The sequence below is a fragment of the Penicillium crustosum genome (genome assembly GCF_028827405.1).
Source record: "Penicillium crustosum strain IBT 35664 chromosome Unknown utg000003l_segment0_segment0, whole genome shotgun sequence".
Classification (NCBI taxonomy): domain Eukaryota; kingdom Fungi; phylum Ascomycota; class Eurotiomycetes; order Eurotiales; family Aspergillaceae; genus Penicillium; species Penicillium crustosum.
In genome coordinates, this window is record NW_026623124.1 from 2,603,091 (window position 1) to 2,629,349 (window position 26,259).

General features: G+C 50.1%; 13 protein-coding genes across 13 annotated transcripts; 8 read left to right on the plus strand and 5 right to left on the minus strand.

Annotated features, from left to right (window-relative positions):
• Positions 1 to 18: 18 nt before the first annotated feature.
• On the minus strand, positions 19 to 1,596 carry N7487_008049 (F-box protein; the record flags this gene model as incomplete). Its single annotated transcript, XM_056875779.1, has 1 exon — positions 19 to 1,596. One exon carries the CDS (start codon positions 1,594 to 1,596, stop codon positions 19 to 21), a length of 1,578 nt encoding a protein of 525 aa, XP_056727967.1.
• A 418-nt stretch (positions 1,597 to 2,014) lies between these two features.
• Positions 2,015 to 4,113, minus strand: N7487_008050 (WASP family protein; the record flags this gene model as incomplete). The annotated part of the gene is made up of 4 exons (XM_056875780.1): positions 2,015 to 2,046; positions 2,100 to 2,453; positions 2,581 to 3,844; positions 3,904 to 4,113. The coding sequence occupies 4 exons, from the start codon at positions 4,111 to 4,113 to the stop codon at positions 2,015 to 2,017; spliced, it is 1,860 nt and encodes a 619-aa protein (XP_056727968.1).
• A 1,176-nt stretch (positions 4,114 to 5,289) lies between these two features.
• Positions 5,290 to 5,547, plus strand: N7487_008051 (uncharacterized protein; the record flags this gene model as incomplete). Its single annotated transcript, XM_056875781.1, has 2 exons — positions 5,290 to 5,428; positions 5,477 to 5,547. 2 exons carry the CDS (start codon positions 5,290 to 5,292, stop codon positions 5,545 to 5,547), a joined length of 210 nt encoding a protein of 69 aa, XP_056727969.1.
• Positions 5,548 to 5,920: 373 nt separating this feature from the next.
• On the plus strand, positions 5,921 to 9,155 carry N7487_008052 (ssDNA endodeoxyribonuclease RAD1; the record flags this gene model as incomplete). The annotated part of the gene is made up of 7 exons (XM_056875782.1): positions 5,921 to 5,968; positions 6,018 to 6,195; positions 6,260 to 6,347; positions 6,400 to 6,470; positions 6,520 to 7,048; positions 7,098 to 8,193; positions 8,244 to 9,155. The coding sequence occupies 7 exons, from the start codon at positions 5,921 to 5,923 to the stop codon at positions 9,153 to 9,155; spliced, it is 2,922 nt and encodes a 973-aa protein (XP_056727970.1).
• A 430-nt stretch (positions 9,156 to 9,585) lies between these two features.
• Positions 9,586 to 11,856, plus strand: N7487_008053 (uncharacterized protein; the record flags this gene model as incomplete). Its single annotated transcript, XM_056875783.1, has 6 exons — positions 9,586 to 9,712; positions 9,763 to 9,897; positions 9,949 to 10,203; positions 10,252 to 10,378; positions 10,428 to 11,286; positions 11,356 to 11,856. 6 exons carry the CDS (start codon positions 9,586 to 9,588, stop codon positions 11,854 to 11,856), a joined length of 2,004 nt encoding a protein of 667 aa, XP_056727971.1.
• Positions 11,857 to 12,827: 971 nt separating this feature from the next.
• On the minus strand, positions 12,828 to 13,453 carry N7487_008054 (translation initiation complex factor eIF1A; the record flags this gene model as incomplete). Its single annotated transcript, XM_056875784.1, has 2 exons — positions 12,828 to 13,256; positions 13,433 to 13,453. 2 exons carry the CDS (start codon positions 13,451 to 13,453, stop codon positions 12,828 to 12,830), a joined length of 450 nt encoding a protein of 149 aa, XP_056727972.1.
• Positions 13,454 to 14,187: 734 nt separating this feature from the next.
• Positions 14,188 to 14,631, plus strand: N7487_008055 (uncharacterized protein; the record flags this gene model as incomplete). The annotated part of the gene is made up of 1 exon (XM_056875785.1): positions 14,188 to 14,631. One exon carries the CDS (start codon positions 14,188 to 14,190, stop codon positions 14,629 to 14,631), a length of 444 nt encoding a protein of 147 aa, XP_056727973.1.
• Positions 14,632 to 15,056: 425 nt separating this feature from the next.
• Positions 15,057 to 16,436, plus strand: N7487_008056 (putative chitin biosynthesis protein (Chs5); the record flags this gene model as incomplete). Its single annotated transcript, XM_056875786.1, has 2 exons — positions 15,057 to 15,128; positions 15,240 to 16,436. The coding sequence occupies 2 exons, from the start codon at positions 15,057 to 15,059 to the stop codon at positions 16,434 to 16,436; spliced, it is 1,269 nt and encodes a 422-aa protein (XP_056727974.1).
• A 560-nt stretch (positions 16,437 to 16,996) lies between these two features.
• Positions 16,997 to 18,357, minus strand: N7487_008057 (putative aspartate transaminase; the record flags this gene model as incomplete). Its single annotated transcript, XM_056875787.1, has 3 exons — positions 16,997 to 17,061; positions 17,115 to 17,220; positions 17,278 to 18,357. The coding sequence occupies 3 exons, from the start codon at positions 18,355 to 18,357 to the stop codon at positions 16,997 to 16,999; spliced, it is 1,251 nt and encodes a 416-aa protein (XP_056727975.1).
• Positions 18,358 to 19,445: 1,088 nt separating this feature from the next.
• On the plus strand, positions 19,446 to 20,691 carry N7487_008058 (alpha/beta hydrolase; the record flags this gene model as incomplete). The annotated part of the gene is made up of 3 exons (XM_056875788.1): positions 19,446 to 19,982; positions 20,047 to 20,364; positions 20,413 to 20,691. The coding sequence occupies 3 exons, from the start codon at positions 19,446 to 19,448 to the stop codon at positions 20,689 to 20,691; spliced, it is 1,134 nt and encodes a 377-aa protein (XP_056727976.1).
• A 264-nt stretch (positions 20,692 to 20,955) lies between these two features.
• Positions 20,956 to 22,863, plus strand: N7487_008059 (class II fumarate hydratase; the record flags this gene model as incomplete). The annotated part of the gene is made up of 6 exons (XM_056875789.1): positions 20,956 to 21,162; positions 21,225 to 21,269; positions 21,327 to 21,364; positions 21,431 to 21,546; positions 21,601 to 22,618; positions 22,677 to 22,863. 6 exons carry the CDS (start codon positions 20,956 to 20,958, stop codon positions 22,861 to 22,863), a joined length of 1,611 nt encoding a protein of 536 aa, XP_056727977.1.
• Positions 22,864 to 23,478: 615 nt separating this feature from the next.
• gup1 (glucosamine 6-phosphate N-acetyltransferase) lies at positions 23,479 to 24,354 on the plus strand. The gene is made up of 2 exons (XM_056875790.1): positions 23,479 to 23,997; positions 24,070 to 24,354. Exons 1-2 carry the CDS (start codon positions 23,491 to 23,493, stop codon positions 24,157 to 24,159), a joined length of 597 nt encoding a protein of 198 aa, XP_056727978.1. The 5' UTR covers positions 23,479 to 23,490; the 3' UTR covers positions 24,160 to 24,354.
• An 828-nt stretch (positions 24,355 to 25,182) lies between these two features.
• On the minus strand, positions 25,183 to 26,047 carry N7487_008061 (60S ribosomal protein eL24; the record flags this gene model as incomplete). Its single annotated transcript, XM_056875791.1, has 3 exons — positions 25,183 to 25,464; positions 25,653 to 25,796; positions 25,997 to 26,047. The coding sequence occupies 3 exons, from the start codon at positions 26,045 to 26,047 to the stop codon at positions 25,183 to 25,185; spliced, it is 477 nt and encodes a 158-aa protein (XP_056727979.1).
• Between the last annotated feature and the right edge of the window lie 212 nt (positions 26,048 to 26,259).

A 26,259-nucleotide genomic window follows, 5' to 3' on the forward strand; every position in this document is an offset into this window, starting at 1 on the left:
TAGAATGCTACCAACTGCTTAAGTTAAATCATTTCCTTGTCGGCTCAGCGCCCAGCCAACCAGGTCATCACCCTTGCCCTTCTCCATTATCTCCCTTTTGCATTGAATCACCCAGATCAAGTGTGCCTCAATCACCTCATTGTTCCGAAACCACAATTCATCCCAAGGGTTGTGTTCTAAATGGCTTCGAGTTTCGGAGTCTAAGTTCTCCCACACGGTAACCCATTCACGAAAGCCCAGCCTCAACGTCAAGATATCGTCAAGGCCAATCCTGAGATAATCATGATCATGAACCTTTGCAACAATAGGCTGAATGTCCAGAATGACATTTTTAATCTCAACGATGTCGCTTACCTGCTCAAGTCGCCGGTATCGTCTTAACAGCCTCTCCCACCCACCTAAAAGCAGATATCCTAGCCGCCGTCGCTCGCTATCTAAGCAGCAGTCCAACCATTTCACAAGTACTTCACGAAGCTTTTCACGCCCCTGATCTTTAGCAAAACAATGGTTACAGGACACACCATCAATGAAACTTCCGGTGATCTTGCATTCGTCCCAGTTTCTCAAGTCCGAGGCAGGGTTGGTGGTAGGTATCCAGTGATTGAAAGTGGCACCCAGACGAAACGCGCGCATTTCCTGCCAGCGCGAACATCCAGGGCAGCGCAACATCCACATAGTCCAGAGAGAATCAAAAACGTCGTTACGATACACGCATTGAACAGGGGCCTTCACGGTCGGTCTCACACTTCTCATTATGGCAGGAAAACCTGGGAAATATCGGTCCAAGGCACTTGTAAATGGCAGGCGGCGGCTCGGCACTATAGGCACCTTGTCTGTGCCTCGCTGCACAATAGATGAGAGTTCACCACGCCGGAAACGACATTCATTGCACTTGCGCAAGTGCCGCTTGAAGCCGCATCGCTCTCTCTCAATGAGGCGTGCTTCGTGGTCTAGAAGAACCTGCTCTTCCTCTTGTGTGATACTGCAGTATTCATCCAGGCTCAAGCCTTGGAATGTGATCATTCCGCTGTCCTGAAAGCTGGCCAACCTTGCACCCCTATCGCGCACATCATGGTTCGGTCTCAATGTGTTGCACCTGGAGGCGAGATAATATCGACGCCGTATTTTCCGGTCCTCATCCCGGGAGTTGGATTGTTCTTTGTGTAAATGGTACTTTTTGCGGGATTTCCCTTCTCTTGTTGGCTCCCAGCTCGTGTAAGGACTCGCGCCCGCAGATCTTGGCAATGGCTTGCGGTACTGCAGTCGTAGGATATAATGGTTGTCAAAGGCTGTATGTGGAAGCATATTGAGACAGATACTACATGCCCAACGTGCAGAATACCATTCTTTGGACGTGAAGTCAGGGTCGAGGTGGTTGTCCCTCGATCGAAAGACGGGCGTGACTCCTCCGATCTCTTCTCGGCATTCAAGTTCAAGCAACCTCTCCAGTAAATGAGTTCGCTGTGGCTGAACCACTGTGCGGAATTTGGAGTTGGTTTGGCTGATGGATGTCAGGCCAATGGGGTCCAAGAGACGGAAGATAGAGCACAGAATTTCAACAGGCAAAGACCCAAGAGATGGACGGTCGAGCTCCATCTCAGATGAAAGCGGTGTTTTTTTTTAAAGCAAAACTGGAAACTGGTGGCTATGATATAGGGGATGGGCAAAAGATGAACCAGGCTTTACTTTGTATATGTAGTCTTGGCCTATTATCTATGGCGGTGTAAGCTAAACTCCACTTGGTCATGGCATCGGAAGATTGGAAGAATTGGACTAAAATAAAGAGAGTAAAAAGAGAAACATCTACTTCCCCATACTGAAACTATCTCACATCCACTGCATTTACCATTGAAAGCTATATACAAAGTGCATTTGCCCCTCTCTCGTTGACACTTGAAACCAAACTTTTAGGCAAAACGCTGGACCAAGAAACAGAATGCTCAATGCTCGCAAGAATGCGCAAAATCCATTGGTATCTTGAAATACTTGAACAATTCCACCGAAAACCAACCGCTCACCAATCGTCGTCGTTGTCTTTCTCGTCATCTATCAACATAGTTAGCATATAGATCCGCATTTACGTGTTGAAATTGACATACCACTTCCGCTGACTCTTTGTTTCCGCTTGTTGAGAGCATCTTGCAATGCGCCGGCCAAGCCACCTTGTGGGGCGCCTCCTGCATTGGGGCTTGTGGCCGACGACTCGTTAGCAGCACCGGGTACCATAGCTTTACTTCGATCGTTCTTTTCCGTATCCTTGACCTTGCGCAAGCCTCCGCCTCCATGGCCACCAGAAGCTCGGATGGATGCTAGCAGATCGGTGTGCCCACCGGTGGGCTTTGGCAAGGGTGGCGCAGCACCGCCAGGGGGTGGAGGTGGAGGAGGAGCACCACCTCCACCCCCAGGCGGTGGAGGCGGCGGCGGTGGTCCACCAGGTGCCCCCGAAACAGGCGCTGGAGGAGGGGGGGGGGAGGCATTGAGGGGCCACCACGGCCCGGAGGCGGAGGGGGTGGGGGGCCACCGGGCGCTGCAGAGCCAGGTGGCGGAGGCGGAGGAGGGGGAGGAATGCTAGGAGAATACGTAGGTGCCGAGGGCGGGGCGGGGGGGAGGTGAAACTGGTCCTCTTGGTGGAGGAGGAGGAGGAGCTGCTGCATGAGATGGTGCAGCTGGCACAGGCCGGGGCGCTGGCGGGGGGTGGAAGTGGAGGTGAAATAGGGCCTCTGGCGGGTGGAGGAGGAGGTCCAGTTGTAGTGGCCATGGGCGGCACTTTGGGAGGCAGTTGAGGTGGTGCTGCTGGGCTTGCTGTGCGAGGCGGCGGAGGGGGAGGGCCACCTGGTGCAGGGCTACGGCTGGGGGGTGCCGGTGGTGCAGACACCTTGCGGTCACCAGAGAAAGGCGGGGGTACCCCAAATCGAGATTGACTCGATTGATTGTATTGGCTATCGTCCATCGGTGTCTTTGGTGGTCGCGGGGGCGGCGGAGGCCCTGCATTGACGTTCGAAATCGCGCGTGGACGCCGAGGAGGTACAGGGCCGGCGGGCTCTGCGAATTTTCCTGCGTCTGCAAATGGAGGCGGCGCATTGAATCGTCGCGCAGGCGGAGATGGCTCACGAGGGGGGAGGGAAACCGGTTCTTCTGGTGCTTCAGAACGTGTCTTCCGTGACGGCGGCGGCGGCGGTGGTCCCCGTCTGCTTGTCGAGCTGGAACCTGTGTCTTGGGGACTGATCGAGGTTACTTTCGGAGCGGGAGGTGCAGAAGGTGGCGGTGGAGGAGCAGCTTTCGGCTTATTGTGATCCTCAGCAGGAGCAGACTCGGCCGCCCCTGCCTGCTTCTGGTCAATCCAAGCTTTGATGAATTCGGAATTCTCGGCAATTTGGTCTTCGGTAATTCCCATCCCCTTAAGCTCATCCAGCAGCCCTTTCCAAGAGGGGTCACTCGTATCAAATGGTAAATCTGGCTTAGCTGGTGGCGGGTTTGGGGACAGCATCGGGGGTGGAGGAGCAACCTGTATCGAAGGCGCAGGGGCTGTCGGCGCTGGTGTACTTGGAGCTGGGTTCGAACGATGCAACAAGCTGCCAAACAAAGACCGTCCTACTTTCCCATTGGTAACGGGAGCAGGTCCCTGGCCTCGGGTAGATGCGAAAGGAGTCTTGATGGTCTCTTTACTTGCATGTTTCTCGCGCTCATGCACCTTCTTGATGAAGGTCTTGGCCTCCTTCTCGTCGACAAAGGACAGGCCGGCGGGACAGGCTTCGAGTTCGAATGTATGAAAGAAGGTTCGGTCCTGGTTGTAAGAGAAGTTGTCATAAATCTCCTGATCCCAGATCACGCCCCTGCCAGCGGGCTGCATAACGCATTGTTAGCACTTTACTCTTATCTCCAACACCAGTGTGGACAGCCTACCGAGACATCGACTATTTTAAGCCAGAAAGTCCTTCCCACGAGGTCATTGCAAAGGACAACAGCCCCTTGAATTCCGGTATATGTCCATTTCTGTCCATCCGGGTAGGCGACGTAAAGTCGCGCGACAGCTACGGCGAGGATCTTGTTGGCGGGTTTGGGGACATTCCGCTTGACAGTTTCCTTGTCGGCGTCACTGAGAATGGAGGGCATGGTGAATCAAGGTGGTCCCCTCACTAAATGGAGAGAGGAAAGGTGATAGTTCGAAGGGTGGTTACGTGAGTAGAGCACACATTGCAGCCGGGCGGGTGACTTCGAAGGATGGACTGACACCCTCAACACACCGACTGATACGGTAGTGGTGGAAGGTACAAGGTTTCTTTCTCGATTGATTAGATTCGAAGGCCGGGGTGTTATAGAGAGGAGCCGACCGGCGGTTGCCTTGAGAGTTGGAGAGGATGAACCGGAGGTGAGAAGACGTAGGCGGGGCGGACCCAATATACACCGGAGTGACCTAGGCCTACCGCAGCACCGCCATACCGGCACGTGGTACTTTTCTTGTACTATTCAAAGTGTGGCTAAGGTCACTATACATATGTTACTTGGGAAATTTCCCGTTTGATATTTTGATATCTTAAATCTGAAATCAAACATCTTCAAAATACAAATTAATAGAATATTGTTGACATGCTTCTTAAGTGATGAGGACTGCAGAATGCGGTCTAGCGTGCCCATTCAATGTATGCTATGTATAACTATCATACAAGGAACTATTTGAAGATGACCTCACTTCATTTCTAGACTATGCGGTGTGTGATCATAGATTATTAGCTAATATATGTAAGATGTAGTTAACTATAAATGTGTTAAGAAGACCTCGGTAATGTATGTATGGATCATTGTCGCAACTAAGGTAGAATGCTAGTATTTACCTAGGTATTTTCTAGATCAAAAGCAGTTTCCTTCCTCATGTTTTCAAATCTTTATATTAAAATCATGACTATGTAGCATTTTAATCAAATCATGCCTACTCTGAGACATACCCCCAAGTTGTGCTCCTTGCTCCCCGATGCACCTACTAGAAATAACCATTAAATTATAGATACAACCTTGGAAGCCATTTATTTCTTGTTACCAAGGTTCTTGTAGACAAGTAAACATGTTTAGGCAACTTCTAACTTCTATCATGCTACCTAGGTATTTGTTGCAATCCGACCACCGACGTCATCCCGCTTAGGATCTATAAATCAGACATCCAACCAACCTCCAAGACCTATTTCTTCAACTCACCATCAAAGAAATCACCAAGTTTATTTCATCTATCTACCAGCAAATAAGAGCTATTATTGGCTAGTGACAACTCAACAAGAAGCTCTTCATATCTCCAAAATGCCGGTCATCCCCGAGTCGTCGGACTTCCCATCTGCGCCCCAAAATGGAGGCAATAAGGCCGAGGATAAGCCAGGGCAACAGCCCCAGAAAGCGACTGCAGCAGATTTCTTGTCGAAAGGACCTCAGATTCCAGACAGTAAGTTGACTACCAGACCTGCACAGGCCCACGACTGACACTTTGTAGATATGCCTCCCAAGGCTTCGAAAGAGGAGCTCGAAGCACGCGCGAAGGAACTGAACGAGTCATCCAACTGAGAGGTCATTGATCAACAATTTTTTGTCTATCTATATTTCGTTTAATAGCAGTTTCCGCCATTCCAGGCAATTGCCCCCAAGTCTAGTGTGTCTACAGCGGGTCATAAACCAAACTAGGTCTAGTATGTATACATACAATACAGAAAGTACCTAGCTGCCTAATAATTACAAACCGAAGACCAAAGCAGACAAAATAGAACAAGTGTCCTTGGAATTCAGCTTCTTTTCTTCAGAGGCTGCGTCTACTCCCAACCAAAGGATCTCTGGAGGCTGGCTTAATCGACACATTACGTCATGCATCATAGCACACGTGATCACGCGACATCTCATTGACTGGACCCCTCACTCATCAACGCGTTAGGAAGTGCTCCCAATGCCTCCAGAACGGTCTAATGTGCCGGTGAAGCTGTCTCTACCACTGGTAGGTGTTCCACCATCTCGGAGTAGGCTTACCGCTAACCCCCATTAAGCAATACCAGCAGGAGCTCTTCACCGAACTACGCGCCGAAGATGAGCTAGTCATCCTTGCACGGGGCCTGGGGCTTCTGCACCTAATAACAAATCTCCTCCATTTTTACGACGCGGCGGGAAACAATCTGGTCCTGGTGGTGGGTGCAGATGAACGCGAGAATGAATGGATCGGAGAGGGTATGTGGATTGGTGTACATCCCAGGTCGGACGCGTGCTAGAAGCTGATGGATTCTGAACCCAGCATTGGCGGAACATTATGCTACCAGCAAGTCTCCTCTTGCTAGGGGGTTGAAAGTTATCAATACCGAGAAAGCTACGGTACCGATGCGGTGGGTTTCTCATCTCCGCCATGTCGATTACGGCGTATTGACAAATTCCCAGAGAGAGAATATACGGCGAAGGAGGTATCCTGAGTGTGACATCCAGAATATTGGTTGTGGACTTGTTATCGAGTATGTATGTTTTAGTATAATGGCTCAAGACACTCGCTGATCTTTCTAGAGCTTCTTGATCCCGAGAAGGTCACTGGGATGGTCATTTTGCATGCTGATAAGGTTTTGGCGACTTCCCTCGAAGCTTTCATTGTCCGAGTCTACCGGCAATCGAACAAGCGTGGCTTCTTAAAAGCATTCTCGGACTCCCCGGAACCATTTACCATGGGCTTTGCCCCGTTGGCTAATATGCTGCGCAACCTTTTCCTACGCAAGGCATCACTCTGGCCTAGATTCCATGTTTCTGTTGCTGAGTCCCTAGAAGGAAATCGCAAGGCAGAAGTGATCGAGTTGGAGGTTCCTATGAGCGACAAAATGAGGGAAATTCAGAATGCTGTTCTGGAATGCGTAGAGATCAGCATCACTGAGCTCAGGAAAAGCAACACTGGGCTGGATATGGAAGAGTGGACGTTGGACAGTGCTTTGCACAGAAATTTTGATATTATTATCAGACGTCAACTAGACCCAATCTGGCATCGTGTGAGCTTTAGGACAAGACAAATTGTCAGTGATTTGACAAACCTACGAGAAGTCCTTCAGTGTGTCTCCCACATGTCTTTCCTTTTTTTTATACTGACAGCTCTGCAGTGCTTTACTAAGCTACGACGCGGTATCTTTTGTCAAGTACCTCGATACTATCGTGTCTGCGCATGCTCCGCCTCCCGGCTCCAACAGACATAATTATTCTCCGTGGCTTTTCCTCGATGCTGCCCATGTTCTTTTCCAGACGGCCAAATCACGAGTCTACGAAGGCAAATTGAACAATGAACTAACCCGCCTTTCATCTTCAACGACCTTTTCTTCTGAGTTGAACCCGGCTCTAGAGGAACTGCCAAAGTGGAGTGTCCTATCAGATGTCCTTGCCGAAATCGAATATGATGCTTACCTCCATCCTGCGAGAATGGATCAATCAAATAGCACCATATTGATTATGTGTAGTGATCAACGAATATGCCGCCAGCTTCGCGAGTATATCGGCACTATGCACTCCAAAATTTCTCAAGGGCCCGGATCCAAAGAAGATGATGATCCTAGTGAGGACAAGCCTTCCGCGGAGCTTATGATGCGGCGTCGGCTGCGAGACTATCTCAATTGGAAAAGGTCTCTCACAAATGTCAACAAAAATTTGTCTCAGTCAGTACAGGACGAAAGATCTGGAAAATCATCCGAGTCATCAGCGGCCCAGAGTGTGCATCAAGGACGGCCTCCCCCAAACAAACGTCGTCGAGTACGTGGCGGCGGCGCGGTCACCTCAGCTGCAGGCCGTGTGCCAAATAGCAGTGTCCAAACCGAAGTCGAATTGCCCGGTCAGGTCGTCAGCTTGCTAGACGAGATTCAACCTACCGAGGTGGAAGAAATGCAGAAAGAGGAAGTTATTGTCGACGAACTGGAGGATATGGAAGATTTCTACGAATTGTATGATATGAACGATCTAGTCCTGATACACCCTTACGACGGTGACATGGATGAGCATATACTTGAGGAAGCACGTCCGCGATACATTATCATGTACGAACCTGATCCCGCATTCATTCGAAGGGTTGAGGTATATCGCAGTTCCCATTCGGGGCGAAACGTGAAGGTTTATTTCATGTATTATGGTGGCTCTGTCGAGGAACAGCGGTATCTGAGTGCTGTCCGACGAGAAAAAGACTCATTCACAAAGCTGATCAAAGAGAAGGGGGTAAGCTACCCAGCTACACACCTCAAAGTACTAGCTAACGTGATTTTCAGAACATGGCAGTCACCTTGACGCATGACAAAAAGGCTGAAGACCCCCAGGAGCAATTCCTCCGGACAGTTAACACCCGTATTGCTGGAGGAGGGCGACTGGCAGCTACAGCATCCCCTCCTCGGGTTGTAGTTGATGTGCGGGAATTCCGCAGTGCTCTACCATCTCTGTTACATGGAAACAACATGATTGTGATTCCCTGCCAGCTCACCGTGGGTGACTACATTCTCACTCCAGACATTTGTGTCGAAAGGAAATCGATCCGTGATCTCATAAGCTCGCTCAAGAACGGCCGCCTCTACAACCAGGCCGAGACCATGATGCAGTATTACAAGACCCCGTTACTATTGATCGAGTTCGATCAAAACAAATCTTTTACTTTTGATGCGTTTGCCTCCGTTCCAACAGGGCCCACGTTTATGACAGACTATGGTTTCTCATCTTCCGGCACTGCAACCAGCACTAGCAGCAGCTCGCTTGCTAATCCGTCTAATCCAAAGTCCGCTCAGCATTTACTTGTGCTCCTTACTCTCGCCTTCCCACGCCTAAAGATCGTCTGGTCTTCATCCCCTTACCAGACAGCCGAGATTTTTGCAGAGCTTAAAAAGAACGCCCAGGAGCCAGACCCACTCCGTGCTGTTCAGCTCGGCCTTGATATTGATATATCTAATTCGTCTGGCTCTGCCGACGTCATGGCTGCCGCTGGGATTGAGCACCGTACCTTCAATCTTCTTCCACAAGACATGTTGCGAGCTGTTCCAGGTGTTACACCCCAAGCTCTAGAGCGGCTGATCATCGAAACGGACAATATTAGTGATATCGCCAACATGGATGTCGAGCAGCTGGATCCGCTGGTTGGTAAAGAAGCTGCACGTAAGATCGTTGCTTTCTTCCAGAAAAGCGTATTTGACTAGTGGGGAATCTGGTCTGAAGTCTCCCGTGCTTTTTTTTTTCAAATTCAATCATAAGTTCGATGCAAATAATAAGTTCACAAAAAGGCTGCTCAGGTGTGTGTACATCAACACAAATGCGGTAATGTGTAACAAATACAACTATATCCTATCACATCTCCATATTTTGCTCAAATCAACTAGAAAAAGCAAATAAAAAGTAGCAAGCAGCCGAGACTTCCGAGTTCTGGACTCTCAATCAATTTGAACATTTGAACCTGGTCTACCCCATAAGACAACTTTCCGTCTTGGCGACGATCGTGCAGATCAGCTAAAAACAGAACAACCCCCATTCGACAGCCGAAGCAAGGGCCCCTGAGAAAGAGTGGAGATAGTAATGGGTTTTAAGGCCAAAAATATTATGGCAGACTCCTGACGTCTTCAACTTATCGCCATGCATCTAAAGACTGTGCTGACTCCGGTCGCTTTGGCGGCTGCTGTCGGTGCTACCAGTAGTGTGCCCGATGTTGAGCCGTGTGCTCAGGTTAGCAAGTTGGTGGAAGACGCCAATCAAGATCAGAGTACGTCATAAACTCGAAATCATCAATTAGGTGGTCACTAACGATCACAGCAAATCCCATTGTGCCTCATGATCTGGCACATCAATGTCTGCTATCTATGCCCTTTGACTCGGGCCGCGCCGTTGATTTCCTGGTTCAGGTTCGCAAGATCCTCGAGTTCCAGTCGACTATCGATATTTTAAAGGGTAAGGGCTATCAATTTAAATGAGAGTGTCCTGGCTAACTTGTATTACTAGATCCTCCATCGGGGTATACCATGCCCTCCACGGATATCATGAGGGAAATCGATACAATTATGGGCAAGGCCAAAAGCAACAGCTATACCAGCCAATTTGAGATGGACTTGGAAATTAACCGCCTTGTCAAAACTGCTCATGATGGTCACCTAGCTTTCCAACTATGCTCGCAGTCGATCTTCACATATCAAATCGATATGCCTCTAGTGTCAATCTCAACAGATGGGCTCGCACTTCCCCAAGTGTACGCTTTAGGTATGTTAAGCACTATACCTCTGTCAAAACGCCGAACTAACATGTCAGATGATGCAAAACTCCAGAAGGTCGACCCAGACGCCGTCTCGCCTTTAGTATCCATCAATGGCACCAACGTGGCTACGTACCTTGAATCATATGCCAATGGTCAGAATCTCCAGGACCGCGATGCACAGTAGGTAGCCGTCTGCAACTTTGGTATTGGACCACCCTAACTGTCCCAGGTACAACCGAGTATTTCCGGCGCCAGCCCGTAGTGTCACCAACACTCCGACTAGTGTGAATGGAATCTGGGCTTCCATTGGAGACTGGACTGATGGCGCTCAACTGTCCCTCAAGTTTGGAAATGGCACAGAAAAGACTATTCAGAAAACAGCCACACCGAGCGAAAAGTTCTTTTCTTATAAAAACGGCACGAATCTCTACGAGATAGAGTGTCTTCCTCGAGACTTGTCTACAGCTTCGAGCAGCCCATCCGGCGCCGAAAAAGCCTCCTCCGAGATAGCAGGATTCCCCACCACTACCTGGCGCAACTCAGCTAATTCAATTGCTGGATATTACTCCAAATTAGCAGGACTGGAGGACACGGCAATCATATTTCTGCCCACGTTCTCATCCAGCGCATCAGAGGTCGCTAAGATTGCGGTTGACTTCTTGCAAAACAGCACAGAATCTGGGAAGAAGAATGTCTTGATTGACCTCTCATCCAACCCCGGTGGATACATGTCTATTGGCATCGACCTGTCCCGTATCTTCTTCCCCAATGCTGTCCCATACACGGCGACGAGGTTCCGAGCACATGATGCAGCCAAGTACCTCACAAAAGCATACTCGCGCGACAACAGCACAGATACAAGTAATGTTTTTGCATATCGGCAGATGGTTCGGCCTGACCAGAAAACCGACTTCAGCTCGTGGGAGGATCTCTACGGGCCGCATGAGATTCTGGGGAGCTCTGCTTCTAGCCTACTAGCCAACTTCAACTACACCTCCACCTCCTCGAAGAACTTCCCCATCAACGGTTACGGGCCAGTTCCGTTGGACCCAAGCAAATCACTCTTCTCGGCGGATAACGTCGCTATTGTAAGTGATAATTTTCCACACAAAGAATACAGAAAAGAGAAGACTGGCTGACACAAACTACAATGACAGATCACAGACGGCGACTGTGTCTCAACTTGCGCGTTCTTCGTGAAGCTAATGAAACGTCAGGGTGTCCGCACAATCACCTTCGGCGGCCGTCCACAAAAGGCACCCATGCAGGGCGTCGGCGGTGTCAAGGGCGGCCAGTCACTCGGTATCAACTATATCAACGGCTACATCGAACAGGCGAATGGCCTCATTAGAGACTCGGCTAACAGTGGATCGCCACTCTTGACATCTGCCGAGTGGAAGGCATTCAATGAGTCCAGCCCGAGTACGACGGCGTCGCTCCAGTGGAGTGGCAACCTGAATCTGCGGAACGAGTATGACCCGGACGATGGCCAGACACCGCTTCAGTTTGTTTATGAGGCTGCTGAATGTCGTCTTTTCTATACGCTGGATAATTATTTGGAGCGGGAGACCGTTTGGCAGGCTGCGGCAAAGGCTATGTTTGGGAATGGGCAATGTGTAGAGGGATCAACTAAGGGAAAGGGCAGTTTGGATTCTTGATCTGACTGTGCGGAAACGGGATAGAGCATCTACAACTTTGTTGCTCACGCCGGATCTGTGAAAGAATTTGAGACTAAATGTTTATATGAATTGAGCGATGCCGACTAAGTGTAGATTTTGGTTTTCTGTGGCAGCGACGGTTACCGCAAGCCCTAGACAACGCCATGGCCAGCCTGCCCTCTTAGCCTGGTTTGTAGCAGATAGTAATGGAGCATCTTGGCCCATTATACCAACTTGCACCATGTACTTTCTTTATATTTTATTACATGGGCTGAAATTGACTGCTGTTTAGTTACGATAATGATGTGTCTGATACATCTTTAAATTAGCCTACAGTCTTGAAAGGAAAGAAGCAAGTATAAAAATAGTATTTTCAATTCTCGTGGCCCATTTCATGACTCTATCATAAAAGAACGAAAAGAAAAGCAAGTTGAGGCTGAGCAGAGTGAACACACCGCATGCAATGCAATGCAGGAAAACAAGCACACAGGTTCATGATGTGTGCGAAGCAATCATTTTTAGTCTCTGTCATGATCCCAAGATATTTGCAAAAAGGACGAAAATGGTATCGAGGGTGGATCAACCTTGGAAAATCCAAAATCGCCAATGGACAAACACCAAGGGTCCTCTGTTCGATGGCTTCTAGCCCGTAAAGGTTGTCGCAGTAGCGCCAGAATGAAGGGGTGTCCCTATCATCATACAAGCCGAGGTGAGGAGCAGCGTCGTAGGCTGTGGTGATTGATGCTCTTGGTCCGTTCGAACGAATATACAGATGGAATCGGATGTTGAAAGTGCCTCGCGTGGCAAGTAGTCAAAGGCAGTTTCGGAGCATATGAGCGCGACAGCACTGTGCCAACGGTGGCGAGTAGGAGGAGAGGGATTTGGCGAACATGGAGAATACCGAGGGGGGATGTATCCGGGGTATTCTTGCAGGGCAGAGCATCGAACTCTGGGGGGAGCAGGGGATGAGCTTAGAGCTCGTCGACATCGATCTCCTTCTCGTCCTCGCTTTCGCGGTCCTCGTCGAACTCGACGTTGTCGTCCAAGCCTTCACCACCGTAGGTATCGGTCTCGTTGATCTTGGCGTGCTCAGGCAGCTCGCCGTAGGCCTTAAGAGAACGGGCCTCGTCGGCAGTGTACTTCATGATAACATCACCTTTCTCGTCCTGGTAGTCACGGAGCGAGAGGAGAATGATGTCACCCTGGTTGATCCAGACCTTCTTGCGGAGCTTGCCACGAATGTGGGCCAGACGCTTCTCGCCGTCGAAGCAGAGTGCCTCTAGGCGACCGTTGCCCAGCATCTTCACAACCTGGGCGTACTCTTGGCCCTCCTCCTTGAAGACGAGTTCACGCTTCTCATTGTCGTTCTCGTTCTTGCCGCGACGACGGTTCTTACCACCCTGTACTTGGTTGTTAGAATGTGTCCCAAAAAGTAATATCGGTGGCTTAAAAGAGAAACCCCTTCCGCGAGTCCAAGAAGTCACCTCGAGGGTAAATGGCTACCCTTGAGTGGGAGACGGTGGTGTGGCGAGGAAATTATCATCAACAGGAGGGGCTGGATATTTTGCGCGCTTACCTTTCCCTTGTTCTTGGGCATAGTGGTTTGGGTTGACCTTCACCTGGTCAAGTCTCTCTGTTGTAGATTTTTTTCTGTAGATCAACGAAGATCTGAAGAGGCCTAATCGAGGTTGATTAGGGAAGGGAGAGTGGAAGAAAGAAGGAGGTGGGGGTTCTGTGCACGGTATTCAAATCTTTTTTCTTATGTAATCAGGCACTGGCTGCCCAGTGGCGTCAGTGACCTCTTTCGCCCCCGCTTACTGTAAATTTCTGCCTTGGTGCCTAATTTCGGGGTAGATTTGACCGCCTGGTTTTCGATTGGCAGAAAAAGAGTGGCGAGAAAGAAACAATGTCAAGCTTGGAAGTTTGCAAGGGCATTTCTTGAGGAATTCCCTGAGGCCTTGCAATACATGGGGCTATCAGATCTGCTAAGAGTCTGAGTGTTCATTTCAATTACAGCTGTCTTGCTTTCCGTGCGGCCATCCTGACAAGCAAGCAAGAGACTACTTTATCCACGCAATCTCCGAAGATTTGGCACCTCCCGAGTACATTCACAATACATTCGTGAAACTTTTTCTTGTTGCCTCGAAGATATATCTCTGAAGCTGTATCCTGAACCTCCAATTGTCCCTCCGAAGTGTCCATAAACGCTCGGTTCTGTTGAATATTTTGTGGAGTTCAATCCGACATGATATCAATGTGTTACGACTCTCCTTATATTTCACAGTCCAAACCAGCATACCTTCACAACCGCCAATAGCCCTTTTCTTTATCATGGCGACGAAGTTTGGCACATCTACAAACAGTCTGGTGCTTCGGTATTGGCCCAAATGCCACACCCCTCCTGTTGCCGCACGCTACGTGAATTCCCCGACCCATCCGATCCGGCCCAAGATTGTCGACCTCTGCGCACATCGTGAAAGAAACACATTATGGTGGCGAGTTTCGGTGTCATCACTCCAGCAAAGCAAGCGGGTGGTTCGCTCCTGGTGCGCGCGCCGGGTGCGAATTGCTATCGAGCAGGCTCTGAAGCAGCAAGGATTGGATAAATTAGGGAAACCGCTCGTTTCTGAGTCTTCTTTGCAGAAGAGAAATTTGTCAGGAACCATGGACATCTACATTCAACCGCCGTGTGTGGCACAGGACTTCGAGACGGTCCAGAAGGATGCAAATCATCTAATATCCTTGCTTTTGAAACATGAATCACCACGGAAGTGACCTATTGTCGATGAGTGACACTGAAAAGGTGAAGCGCAACCCGGGGACATCATGCGACCCTGGGTAATTCAATGTATATTATCATAGCATCTTGTATCATACTAGCAGTCGGCTGTTGGACTATATTCTGTACATCATCTGGGCAACATCGCGATTATGGCGTTTGGGGGAAATTAGTTTGCATCTGAGATTCAAGTTATCTCAACTCTTATTCATTCCATTCATTATACCCTCCAGTTTGAAAATTATTGTTCGTTGTTGACTTCCAGGTACAGAAGTAAATATAGAAACGCGAGTTATCTTGGCCCCGTACATATCTCGCTAAATGCCGATCTGGCGGAATCAACGACCCGGGGGTCTAGGCTAAAGACTCACTTGACAACCACCACCATTTATCCTAAACCTCCCCCTCTTCAATCCTCGCTATGCTGGTTTCTTTGACAGTTGGCAAGGTAGACGCGGGTGTCGCAGTGCTCCTCACCCAAGACAATCGACTCGTAAGCTCAAACCCCTGGTCGCCTACTCCCTACTCCCAGGCATCGACAACATGCAATTCTACGAAACATCAATAACAAACAGACCAATCTTACTGACAAATTTCCGCGCAGATTGAATTCCCCTCAGTCCTCCTCCCGAACAACATTAGCTCAGGCAGCATTGTCGATATCACTGTTTCGCGCAACCATGCCGCCGAAGCAGCGAGCGCAACTGCTTTCCAATCCCTCCAGAAGCGAATCCTAAATACCTACGGTCTCAAGGCCCCGTCACCACCGATTCTGCGCCTGCGAAATGCAACCCAGACCTCACTCGTTCTCGAGTGGGACCCAATCGACCTAGCCACTGCATCCCTGAAATCGCTATCCCTCTACCGCAATGGCTCCAAGGCCGGCTCCATACCCCGCCCGCTGGAGACACGCAGCACAAAAATCAGTGGTCTGGCCATTCACTCCGAGTACTCTTTCCATCTGGTCCTGCGGACCACCGCTGGCACCTACCAGTCGGAGAAGCTGACGTGTCGCACACACAAAATGACTGATCTCTCCGGTATCACTGTCACAACGGGTGTCCTCGATCCGCAGCAGAAGGAGGCACTCGGTGCTGCATTAGACCGTATTGGAGGCAAGATGATCGACTCGGTCCGTATCGACACCACTCACTTCGTCTGCACAGAAGGACGGGGCGCGCAGTGGGAGAAGGCTGTGGAGATGAACATCCCTGTTGTGGTGCCGGAGTGGGTGGATGCTTGCGAGACAGAGGGCACCATTGCCGGTGTGCGTGGCTACTATCTCAATGCAGACCCCAAGGCCCGTCAACTGGGCGTGATCCACGGCTCGTCCCACCAGCGTACCACTTCTACTCTTTCGACTGCGACCAGTGCCAACCAAGGAAGGCTCAGCGCTCAGCCCCAACGAAGCCCTGCGCCAGAGCAGGTGCCCGAAGAACCTCCTCTGACTCCATTCCCTGGGGGTGAGACGAGTGGCCAACCCGAGGCGCAGACACAGACACAAGAGGTTGAATCACAAGATGGAGAAAATGACCTTCCGCCTCCTCCACCCCCGCCCAAAGATGAAGCCGAAGATTCAAATGAGCCTACTCAGAATGGGGAGGTAGAAGCATCACCTATTCCAGAGGCGAAGGGTGAGGAGCCTGAAGCGGCTGCCGCAGAGGAGAGCCATGAAGAGACAGAGAAAGAACAAACACTTCCACAGAACAGGCCCGAGGATGACTCCGAGTCAGCAAATCTCGAAGGCGCAAAGGGCAAAGGCAAAGAGGGCGAGGGTGACTTCAACGAAGTGCCTCTCTGAATGGCTCTCTGATGATCTATCCTGCTCTGTCCTTGCTTCGCGGTCAATCTCTTGACGTCCCTACCCTGCTTTTGTCCCCCTTGTCGACCAGCGTCTACGACTTTATCCAGTACAGTTTTACCTTGTTGTGGTTAGTGGCATGTCTCTTCACTTAAGCGGACAAACCATAGGATTCTTACGAACGTGCTCCGACTTTGATTTCTCATTTTTCTTTCTCATGTTTCGTGTTTGCTGTTATATGTACAGTACGCAATTTTATTTTTCTAATGCAGCCTTGCTCATTGACTCGATTGATTCGGTTTGCCTAGATAGAAGTTTGGAGACTGCCTAGATGAGTATATTGTAGATAAGAACACCAAAACTGCACGTATGGCTATGGGCCTCTAAATTGGAATTCTATCATGAAACGTCGTAAATCAGATGGGCCCGCCGGATGCAAAAAATCAGTAGTAGTCGGCAAAAAAAAAAAGCCCTGCCACTTTTGAGAGACCAAAATGCATATCGAAGCAGCCTAAACAAAATGAAGTTCAAAACAAATCCAGTTCGGACTCGTTTCGAATTTAGTTCTCGTTGCGAATAACATCGTCAATCGCCTGTGCGACGTAGGCGACGTTCTTTTGGCTCACTGTGCACAATGTCAGCTCGTGTTTATGAGTATGCATGATTTGGGGTTCTTACGGCCGCTGATAGATGCTCGGCCTGACTTGAGCAGGTAAATATGGTATTTGTCCTTCAAGGCGTAGACTTGCTTGGGGGAAAGACCGGTGTAGGAGAACATGCCGTTCTAATAAAGAATTAGTATATAGTATGTTACGCATATAGTAAAATCCAGATGGCTTACCTGCTGGATGATGTGCTCCCAAGTGCCGGGGGTCTGCAGACGGACCAGCTCGTTGTATAGAGCCTTACGCATGGCCTTGATACGCGAACTCATGACCTGCAAGTCCTGGTGCCAGTCGGCAGTAAGTTCTTCGCTGGTAAGAACCTTCTTGACGATGCTGCAGCCAACACGCGGGCCCATGGAGAACTCGCCGCGGATCAGGTGGCATAGGTTGTTCACAACAACATCGCGTATGCTGGTTGAGGCGCGGTTGGTGCAGTAGTGGAATGCACCAACGCGCTGGCCGTACAGACCGAAGTTCTTGGAGAAGCTCTGTGCCACACACATCTCCATGTCCGGCTTGTTATTGAAGAAGTAACGGACAGCCCAAGCGTCCTCCTCGACAGAGCCCGAGGCGAAGCCTTGGTAGGCCGAGTCGAAGAAGGGGAAGAGCTTCTTGCGCTCGCAAAGGTCAGCAATGGCAACCCATTGCTCCTTGTTGGGGTCCAGGCCAGTGGGGTTGTGCGCGCAGGCGTGCAGCAGCACAACATCGCCCTCCTGTGCCTCGGACTCAAGGGAGGACATCATGCCCTCGAAGTCGAAGGACCGGGTCGCGGCATGGTAGTACGGGTATGTCTTGCGGGGCACGCCGGCGAGCTCCCAAATGGTTTGGTGGTTGGCCCAAGATGGGTTGGACAGCCACACGGTGGGAGGCTTCATGTGGTGGGCAAGGAACAAGGCGCCGAGATGGTTAGCACCGGTACCGGCGACGGTCTGCACGGAGCCAATGCGTGCCTTGGCCTCTTCTTCGCCCTGCTTGCCCTCGAATCCGAACATCAGATCCCGTGCGATCCCTAGGAAAGGCACATCGCCCTCGATCGCAGTGTATTCGTGGCGGAAGAGGTCGTCGTCTACCACCAGCTCCTTCTCGGCCTTTTGCACGACGGGAAGGGGCCATGGCTTTCCATCGTCTGTCCGGTAGACACCCACGCCCAAGCTAACCTTCTGCGGGTGGGGATCGACTGCGTAGGCCCCGTTCAGGGCAAAGATCTCGTCCGGAGGCACCGGGGAAACGTTCAGACGGGTGTCAATTTTGCTCATTGTGATGTATATACGCTGCAATTGGGATTCCTGTGATCACTTTTAGGCAAGATGTGGCGAGGCCGCGGCGAATATAAGTCAGTAAAGATCAAAACTTTGGAGTCGCCCGCTGAGTCAACCCGATATCGCCGTCTTTTTGCCCCGCGGGAAGTCCCGCTTAGTAGCGGAATTCAAGATCCACGGGTGCTTGGAAAGAACGCAACTTGCAATGCCTTCATCTTCGTTTGCTTCAAAGGAAGAGATAGCCGGCAATAGCCTTCTAGTTTAGCTATGTGCTGGTTGATGAGCAGCCTTTGAGATAGGTAATTGACCTCATTTTGGAGGATTAAACTCTAAACATCAGCATGAAACGTCATTGGATGTCTGCTGACGCGCATTATAGACTCGAAAGGATAAATATGGGTTTTGCTTGTGTAGCACTCCATTCAAGGTGGGTTAATGATAGCCCGTGGTGTGTTGTTGGGGATACTTGAAAGAGTCGGCTGCGCAACAATATATAGTGGATGGAGATATACATCGAGGCAAGATGACATTTACCTCCCATCCTTTTATTTGTTCTTCAACAATATCTATGAATTGTTTTGTATGGCTCCTATTCTTCTCCTTTGGATCTATAGATAAACCTAGTCACAGCTAGATCCTTTATTGTGTGGTGTGCTTAATCTGTCTGGTTATATATATTAAGAACACCTAGGAGTGTACTTGCACATGGCAGAACCAAGGATATAAAAGAAAACGACTATTCGGCCAACCATTACTTGTCAGATTTTGTCGAGCTACGGTTTCAACCTATCATTTGATATATATTGAGTCGCAGCCAAGGACGACAGATACACCTGAACTCAGAACTTTGCTACACAAAACACTCGGAATATTCTGACACGGACATTAAGTGCACACTTATCTAGGGGATATAGACCGAAGTTCGCAGAAACATACATGTATGTACATTTGTATGTATCCAAATGACCCCGCGATCTGTACTACATGGATTTCAATGCCTGTCCCAAACCACATCCTCTTCCGTGCCCCATTTTTTAAACAATCCATCAAGCAAACTAGGCAGTGTGCTTTTTTTGGATACTAATATGGCCTCTCAAACTGTAGCAGGTGGTAATCCTGCATTGCACAAGTTCCAGGTTCCAGCCATCGTCCAGCCACTTCACAATAGCATTCCCCCGGAGCTGCTCCCTCGGTATGATCCAATCTACGTCGCATACTACAATGCATTTAATGCTGGACGACTGCATACGCATGAGATCCCGATTGAAGAGTTCCGCAAGAACCCTGCCCGATATACCATTTCCTATGGCCGAGCTCCCGGCCCTGATATTTTCCGCATCACAGAACAGAAATGCCCTGTTGATGGCGGTGAAATTACCATACGGATATTTGAGCCAGCACCCCGGCTTGACGATCAGGGTCAGCCGAAGAGGAGAGCAGCCTATGTCAACTTCCATGGTGGTGGGTGGGTGTTTGGTGGACTAGCCTACGACCACGATTTCTGCAAGAGAGTTGTGCATGGTCTTAACGGGGACCTTGTCGCATTTGACGTGGATTATCGACTGGCTCCCGAGCATAAATATCCTATTCCCGTGAATGATTGTTGGACTGCTTTCAATTGGGTAGGAATCTCCGGGGCTACGACCACCTTGTATGGGAACCAACTGCTGATGACGCAATGTCTAGATTCGCTCCCACAAAGCGACTGAGTTCCATCTAGATCCTGATAGGTTCGCAGTGGGAGGTGCGTCAGCTGGAGGTCAACTTTCCGCCGTCATCAGCCATCTTTGCCGTGATGTAAACATTCCTCTGCGCTTGCAAGTCTTGACTGTGCCGGTGACAGACTTGCACCGTGTCTTCACCCCTGAAGGTGAGTTTGACCGCGAAGGTTGCCCCTACGAATCATATCGGGAGATGGAGTTTGCGCCAGCGTTACCAGCAGCGCGCATGGCATATTTCCATCGACAATTTCTAGGAGTTCCTCGACCGGCGGAGTCCAATGAGGTAAGTTCGAACATGGGATGATTGTAAATGTGATGCTAATTTGTTTAGGATTGGAAGATATCGCCCATTCTCGCCCCTAATTTCCAGAACTTGGCCCCTGCGTTGGTGTCTACGGCGGAATTGGATCCGCTGCGCGATGAAGGAGAGGCATATGCAGCTAAGCTTCAAGCTGCTGGTGTATCTGTAGAGATAGACCGAATTGCAGGTGCTCCACATTTGGTTGCTGGACTTGATGGAATTCTGGAGGGAGGTCAGCGATATAATGAGAAGGTGATTGCGACAATGAAGCGGCAGCTCTCAAGGGATGAGAGTTCAGCCCGTCAATAAATAAATACCAGAGTACGGAAGCTAGATATTACCGCAAATTACTAATAATTACCGAATATTACACGAATCACTACCGAATAACCCGTCTCCCTTTGGTCCTGCCGATACCGGGAAATTTCGGCTGGGGACTCGGAGAGTTGAGCTGACCTCAAATTTGAGACTTTTCTTTTAAAGGAGACCCTTGATTTCACTTCCCCATAGAAGCTTCAGAAGCTTGGTGTGAGCCTTTGTATATCTTCTTTGGTACAACCCAATTGTCACACAATGAATCCCACTTCCTCCCGAGCCGCGGTGCGCTCTATGGCCACCTTGACACATGCGGCCAGAGCCACCCCCGCAGCTCGCACCATTTTGTCGCCCTTTGCTACCCGGTCTCTGAGCTCTAATACCCGTCAATTCGCTCAGTTCCCCCGCCTTCAATCTTTGAACACTTTCTCCAACAAGCGAGCCTTTGGAACTACCGTCAGAATGGTATGCTGACTTGAGAGCGTGGTGGACAAACGAATTCAGAGAAACTGATGCGTGTGATCTAGTCTGTTGACGCTCGCACTGAGAGCGATGCCTTTGGTGAAATCCAGGTGAGTGATTATTGGCACAGCAATGGTACCGTATAGAGCTAATGATTTTCTCAATAGGTCCCTGGAGACAAGTACTGGGGTGCGCAAACCCAGCGGTAAGACGCCCCGTCAAATCGATACGCTACAATGGAAAATAAGAACAAGGTCGCTGATGGATACAGCTCCCTCGGCAACTTCGACATCAACCAGCCCCAGGACCGTATGCCCGCCCCGGTGATCAAGGCCTTTGGTATCCTGAAGGGTGCTGCTGCTGAAGTGAACATGAAGTACGGCCTTGGTATGTGAAGTTCTTGCGGAAATTCGATCGCGCTAGGTTATTGACTTGCATAAGACCCCAAGATTGGCGAGGCTATCAAGCAGGCCGCCGCTGAGGTCGCTGAAGGCAAGCTGCTGGACCACTTCCCTTTGGTCGTCTGGCAGACTGGTTCCGGCACCCAGTCCAACATGAACTCTAACGAGGTCATTTCCAACCGTGCCATTGAGATCCTCGGTGGTACCATGGGATCCAAGAAGCCCGTTCACCCCAACGACCACGTTAACATGTCCGCCTCCTCCAACGACTCCTTCCCCACCGTTATGCACATCGCTGCCGTTATCGAGCTCGAGCAGTCCCTTCTGCCTTCGCTCAAGGGTCTTCGCGATGCCCTTCAGGTGAAGGTCGAGAAGTTCGAGCACATCATCAAGATTGGCCGTACCCACTTGCAGGACGCCACTCCTCTTACTCTTGGCCAGGAGTTCTCTGGCTACGTCGCCCAGCTCGACCGTAACATCGAGCGTGTCGAGGCTACTATCCCCCACCTGCGCTTCTTGGCTCAGGGTGGTACCGCTGTCGGCACTGGTCTCAACACCTTCAAGGGCTTCGACGAGGCCGTCGCTGCTGAGATCACCAAGCTGACCGGCACCGAGTTCAAGACCGCCCCCAACAAGTTCGAGGTTCTGGCTGCTCACGATTCCATCATCGAGGCCTCCGGCTCCCTGAACACCCTGGCCGCCTCCCTGTTCAAGATTGCCCAGGATGTGCGCTACCTGGGCTCCGGCCCTCGTTGCGGCCTGGGCGAGCTGAGCCTGCCCGAGAACGAGCCCGGCTCTTCTATCATGCCCGGAAAGGTCAACCCCACCCAGTGCGAGTCCCTCACCATGGTCTGCGCTCAGGTTATGGGTAACCACGTTGCTGCCACCATCGGTGGCATGAACGGCCAGTTCGAGCTTAACGTCTTCAAGCCCGTGATGATCGCCAACCTGCTCCACAGCGTGCGCATTCTCTCTGATGGCATGAACAGCTTCCGCTCCCACCTGGTGGAGGGTCTGGAGGCTAACGAGGGACGGATTAACTCCCTTCTTAACGAGAGGTATGCGCTTAAACCCCGCCCCCTTACTTTTTGATCGCAAATTCTAACTCTATGATAGTCTGATGCTCGTGACCTGCCTGAACCCTGTCATTGGTTACGACATGGCCTCCAAGGTGGCTAAGAACGCTCACAAGAAGAACCTTACTCTGAAGGAGAGTGCTATGGAGCTTAAGGCTCTCAGCTCGGAGGAGTTCGACCAGTATGTCCGCCCCGAGCTGATGCTGGCTCCTAAGGAGTTGAAGTAAATGAACAGCAACGCTGTCCTGTGATATTATAGACCATTTCCGATAGGATATGTACAATGAAAAGAATATTATGTTTAATCACCTTGGTGTTGTGATATGATAGAGTTTTGTATGTTGTAGATCTTAACTTCTTTTGGTGTTATAAATAGCATCTTCGACCGCCAAGCCGATCAAAAACACTCATGGATCGGAGTTGTTGAGATCCTTCTAATACATACCTAGGTATGTACCCTTCAATAACCTTAAGATTTTCTAATACAGAAATAAGCAGATTATACCCAACAATGGCCTGTGAGAAACCAAAAAAAGAATCCACTAGTCGTCCCTTGGTATGGAGTGTATTTATAGAAAAGCCCCCCTTAGTGGCGGTGTCTCACCTGCAGGGCCGTACCTGAACCTTTGAAACCTTTGGAAGTCAAGTACTTATTTCTCAACTTGAAAACTTCTTCTTTTCCACATCGAAACTCTCGTATCTCCCCTCAATTATATATTAAAGTTCACCCAAACAAATCAACATACCAAATCCAAGTCCACCGACCTCCCTTGCGACCCCCGGCCCCTGATAAACAACCCGCACTCGACCCTCAATCTCTTCAACACTTCCACTCTCCTCCTCTCACCATCAAAATGACCGCACACGCCCTTGCAAACAACACAATTCCCGAAGCCACGAAGCCAATTATGAGCTCAACCGTCACCCAAGTGGACGCTGCTGTCGATCCCATCACCGACGGCCCCCTCTTCCCCTCCACCCTCATTTCCCCCGAAGTGATCTCTCTCCTGCCAACAGACTACACCATCCGGCCCATGCGCCGCTCGGACTACAATCGCGGCTACCTGGACGTGTTGCGCGTGCTGACAACCGTTGGCGACATCACCGAGGAGGCCTGGAACCAGCGGTACGACTGGATTACCTCGCGCAATGATGAGTACTACATGCTCGTGATCTGTGATGGTGCGGACCGCGTCGTCGGAACCGGCAGTCTGATCGTTGAGCGCAAGTTCATTCATTCGCTCGGTATGGTTGGTCACATTGAAGACATTGCCGTTGAGAAGAACCAGCAGGGCAAGAAGCTTGGCTTGAGAATTATTCAGGCTTTGGATTTTGTTGCTGCCCAGGTTGGCTGCTACAAGGTATGTGTTCTTATATTTCTCATGTCTATGATTCTACTGTTGTGTTATTGTTCATTGCTGACTCGTTTATAGAGCATTCTTGACTGTTCCGAAGTCAATGAGGGTTTCTATGTCAAGTGTGGCTTCAAGCGCGCTGGCCTCGAGATGGCGCATTATTACTGAGCGTTTCTTGACTCTTGTTCATTTCCTCCCTCGTTCACGCCAGTTGTTTGATATAGCGTTTGGGTCATTTGGGTCACTTAGTCCGGCGAGGCTTTGGCGAGGCGCCGTTGTTCACGATAAACTTGCGCAAACCATGCAATTGTTGCATTTGAAAGAATGGGGTTCGGTTGCACCTGGCCCTAATCAATCGTGATTAGCATAGCCTTTTGGCACATCACAAGGAGCAACTGGGGCATTTGTAAGATTTTGCATTCACCCTCTACGATTGGAACTCAATTGCGGTGAGATCCCAGGGCCGGGAAGTGCTTGGTTTATCAAATGTGGTCATGGTGATGGTGCTCCAGTCACTGCAGCGATCCCATCTTAGATTGTAACACTATTGATGTTGTTTGTATTATCTCTGCTTTCTCGAGAGTTTGAAACCAATGCATCGCGGGGATGGAGACCTAGATGGTTTAAGTATAGATGTGTATGAGACATGACAAATATATATCATTATCCGACTTGGAAGATCATCATCTGGTAGAACAGGAAAGTTCAGTTTATCGGTTAGGTCATGAAAATGCCAGAGAAAAGCCATGTGCTAAAGTCGCTGTTCATTCTCATATATTGAACGCCCAAGGTTTAGAACAAATCAAAACAGGAAATTCAATTATAGTTCGGGAGGCCGAATCTGGACTACTTCGTTGACAATATCCGACCGAGGCATATCCAACCACTCATGGGTAGGTCTGGTGGACATGAATCCCCAGGAGGGGAAAGCAAGAAACGTTCCATTGCTGGAGGTTGGATAAGGACATAATTTTAATACTCGCATGGGGATTCATTTTTTGATTCCTTTGTTCCCATTTTTCTGCATGAAATTGTATTGCATAAAGTATTTCCAGAAACAAGGTCAAGGCCCAAGGCCAGTCCTCACAGACAGTACTCCAGCTCCGGTGCCCGTAAGTTCCATCATATCGCAACCGTCACAGCACTGCTCCTATCCGAACACCTCCATTCCCAACTATTTCATAAAGAAATTTAGCGGGACTTGGCGGCGACCTTGGGAGCAGAGCCCTTAGCACCCTGCTTGCTCTGGATGCGCTGGGCACCGCCCTTGGCAGCGGCGGTCTTGGCCTTCTCAGCCTTCTTAGCGCTGGCGGAAGCAGCCTTCTTCTCCTTGGCGTCCTTGATGGCCTGCTTGCGAGCAGCCTCACGGGCCTCGGGGCGCTGGGAGCGGCGCTCCTTGATCACATCGAGGGAAGCACCAACGATGGCACGCTGGTTCTTGACAACACGGCGGGTGCGCTTCTTGGCGACCTCCTATATATCCAAAAAGATAACCCGGTCAGTAATCTGTAGTCGCATATTTTTCCATCATTTGATCTGAATCATGGTGGTGACGTGATAATTCCTCCTCTTGCTCCGTCTCATGGTTGGCGTCACCATTCGATTCGGCCTCTTGTCCCTCCACACAATCTAACAATAATCCAAGGGGAGGGGCGACCGACCTCAGAGATACCCTTGCGGTGCTGGCGACGGAAGAGAACAGTCCATGCGATGCGGCGGGGGTTCTTGCGCTGAAGGAAGAGAGACTCGGACTTTCCACGCTGGAAGCGGAAGATCTTGCTGTCGCCACGGACGAACAGCTTGCCCTAAAACATTGAAGATCACATATTAGCTTCTAGCAGCAATAAAAAGGCGGCGGAATTCATGTGCGGCGGTTCGGCTAGTACGGAGAGCGACAATTGTGACGGTATTGAAATATCGAAGTGTGCATGTCGAATCCGTGATGCCGTTGTTTCCCTCGCACACAAATTCCTCCCAAAAGCGACGACGGGAATTGCAAACGCACCTTGCCAGGGTAGATCTTCTGGCCGCTGAAGGCGTCGTCGTAAGTACGCATCTTGACGGATGGAGATGCGCTGACGGGGGTCGGTTGGCGTTGAGTGGTTGTCGTAAATCGTGGATCGCGGTGATGCTACTGACCCAATTGTGGTGCGGGCGCTCGCTAAAGTGCGACACGTGACCGCCTCTGCCCTTTCCAGGTCGACTTATCGATAAGGTCACATGATATGTCTCTCTCTTCCAATACTTCGATTGTTTATGATCTCTGAT

What these genes read in the sequence shown, in the direction of transcription:
- gup1 (XM_056875790.1), top strand. Translation starts at nt 23,491, where the DNA reads ATGACCGCACACGCCCTTGCAAACAACACAATTCCCGAAGCCACGAAG. An exon ending in CCCAGGTTGGCTGCTACAAG is followed by an intron (nt 23,998 to 24,069) that starts GTATGTGTTCTT and finishes ACTCGTTTATAG; the next exon opens with AGCATTCTTGACTGTTCCGA.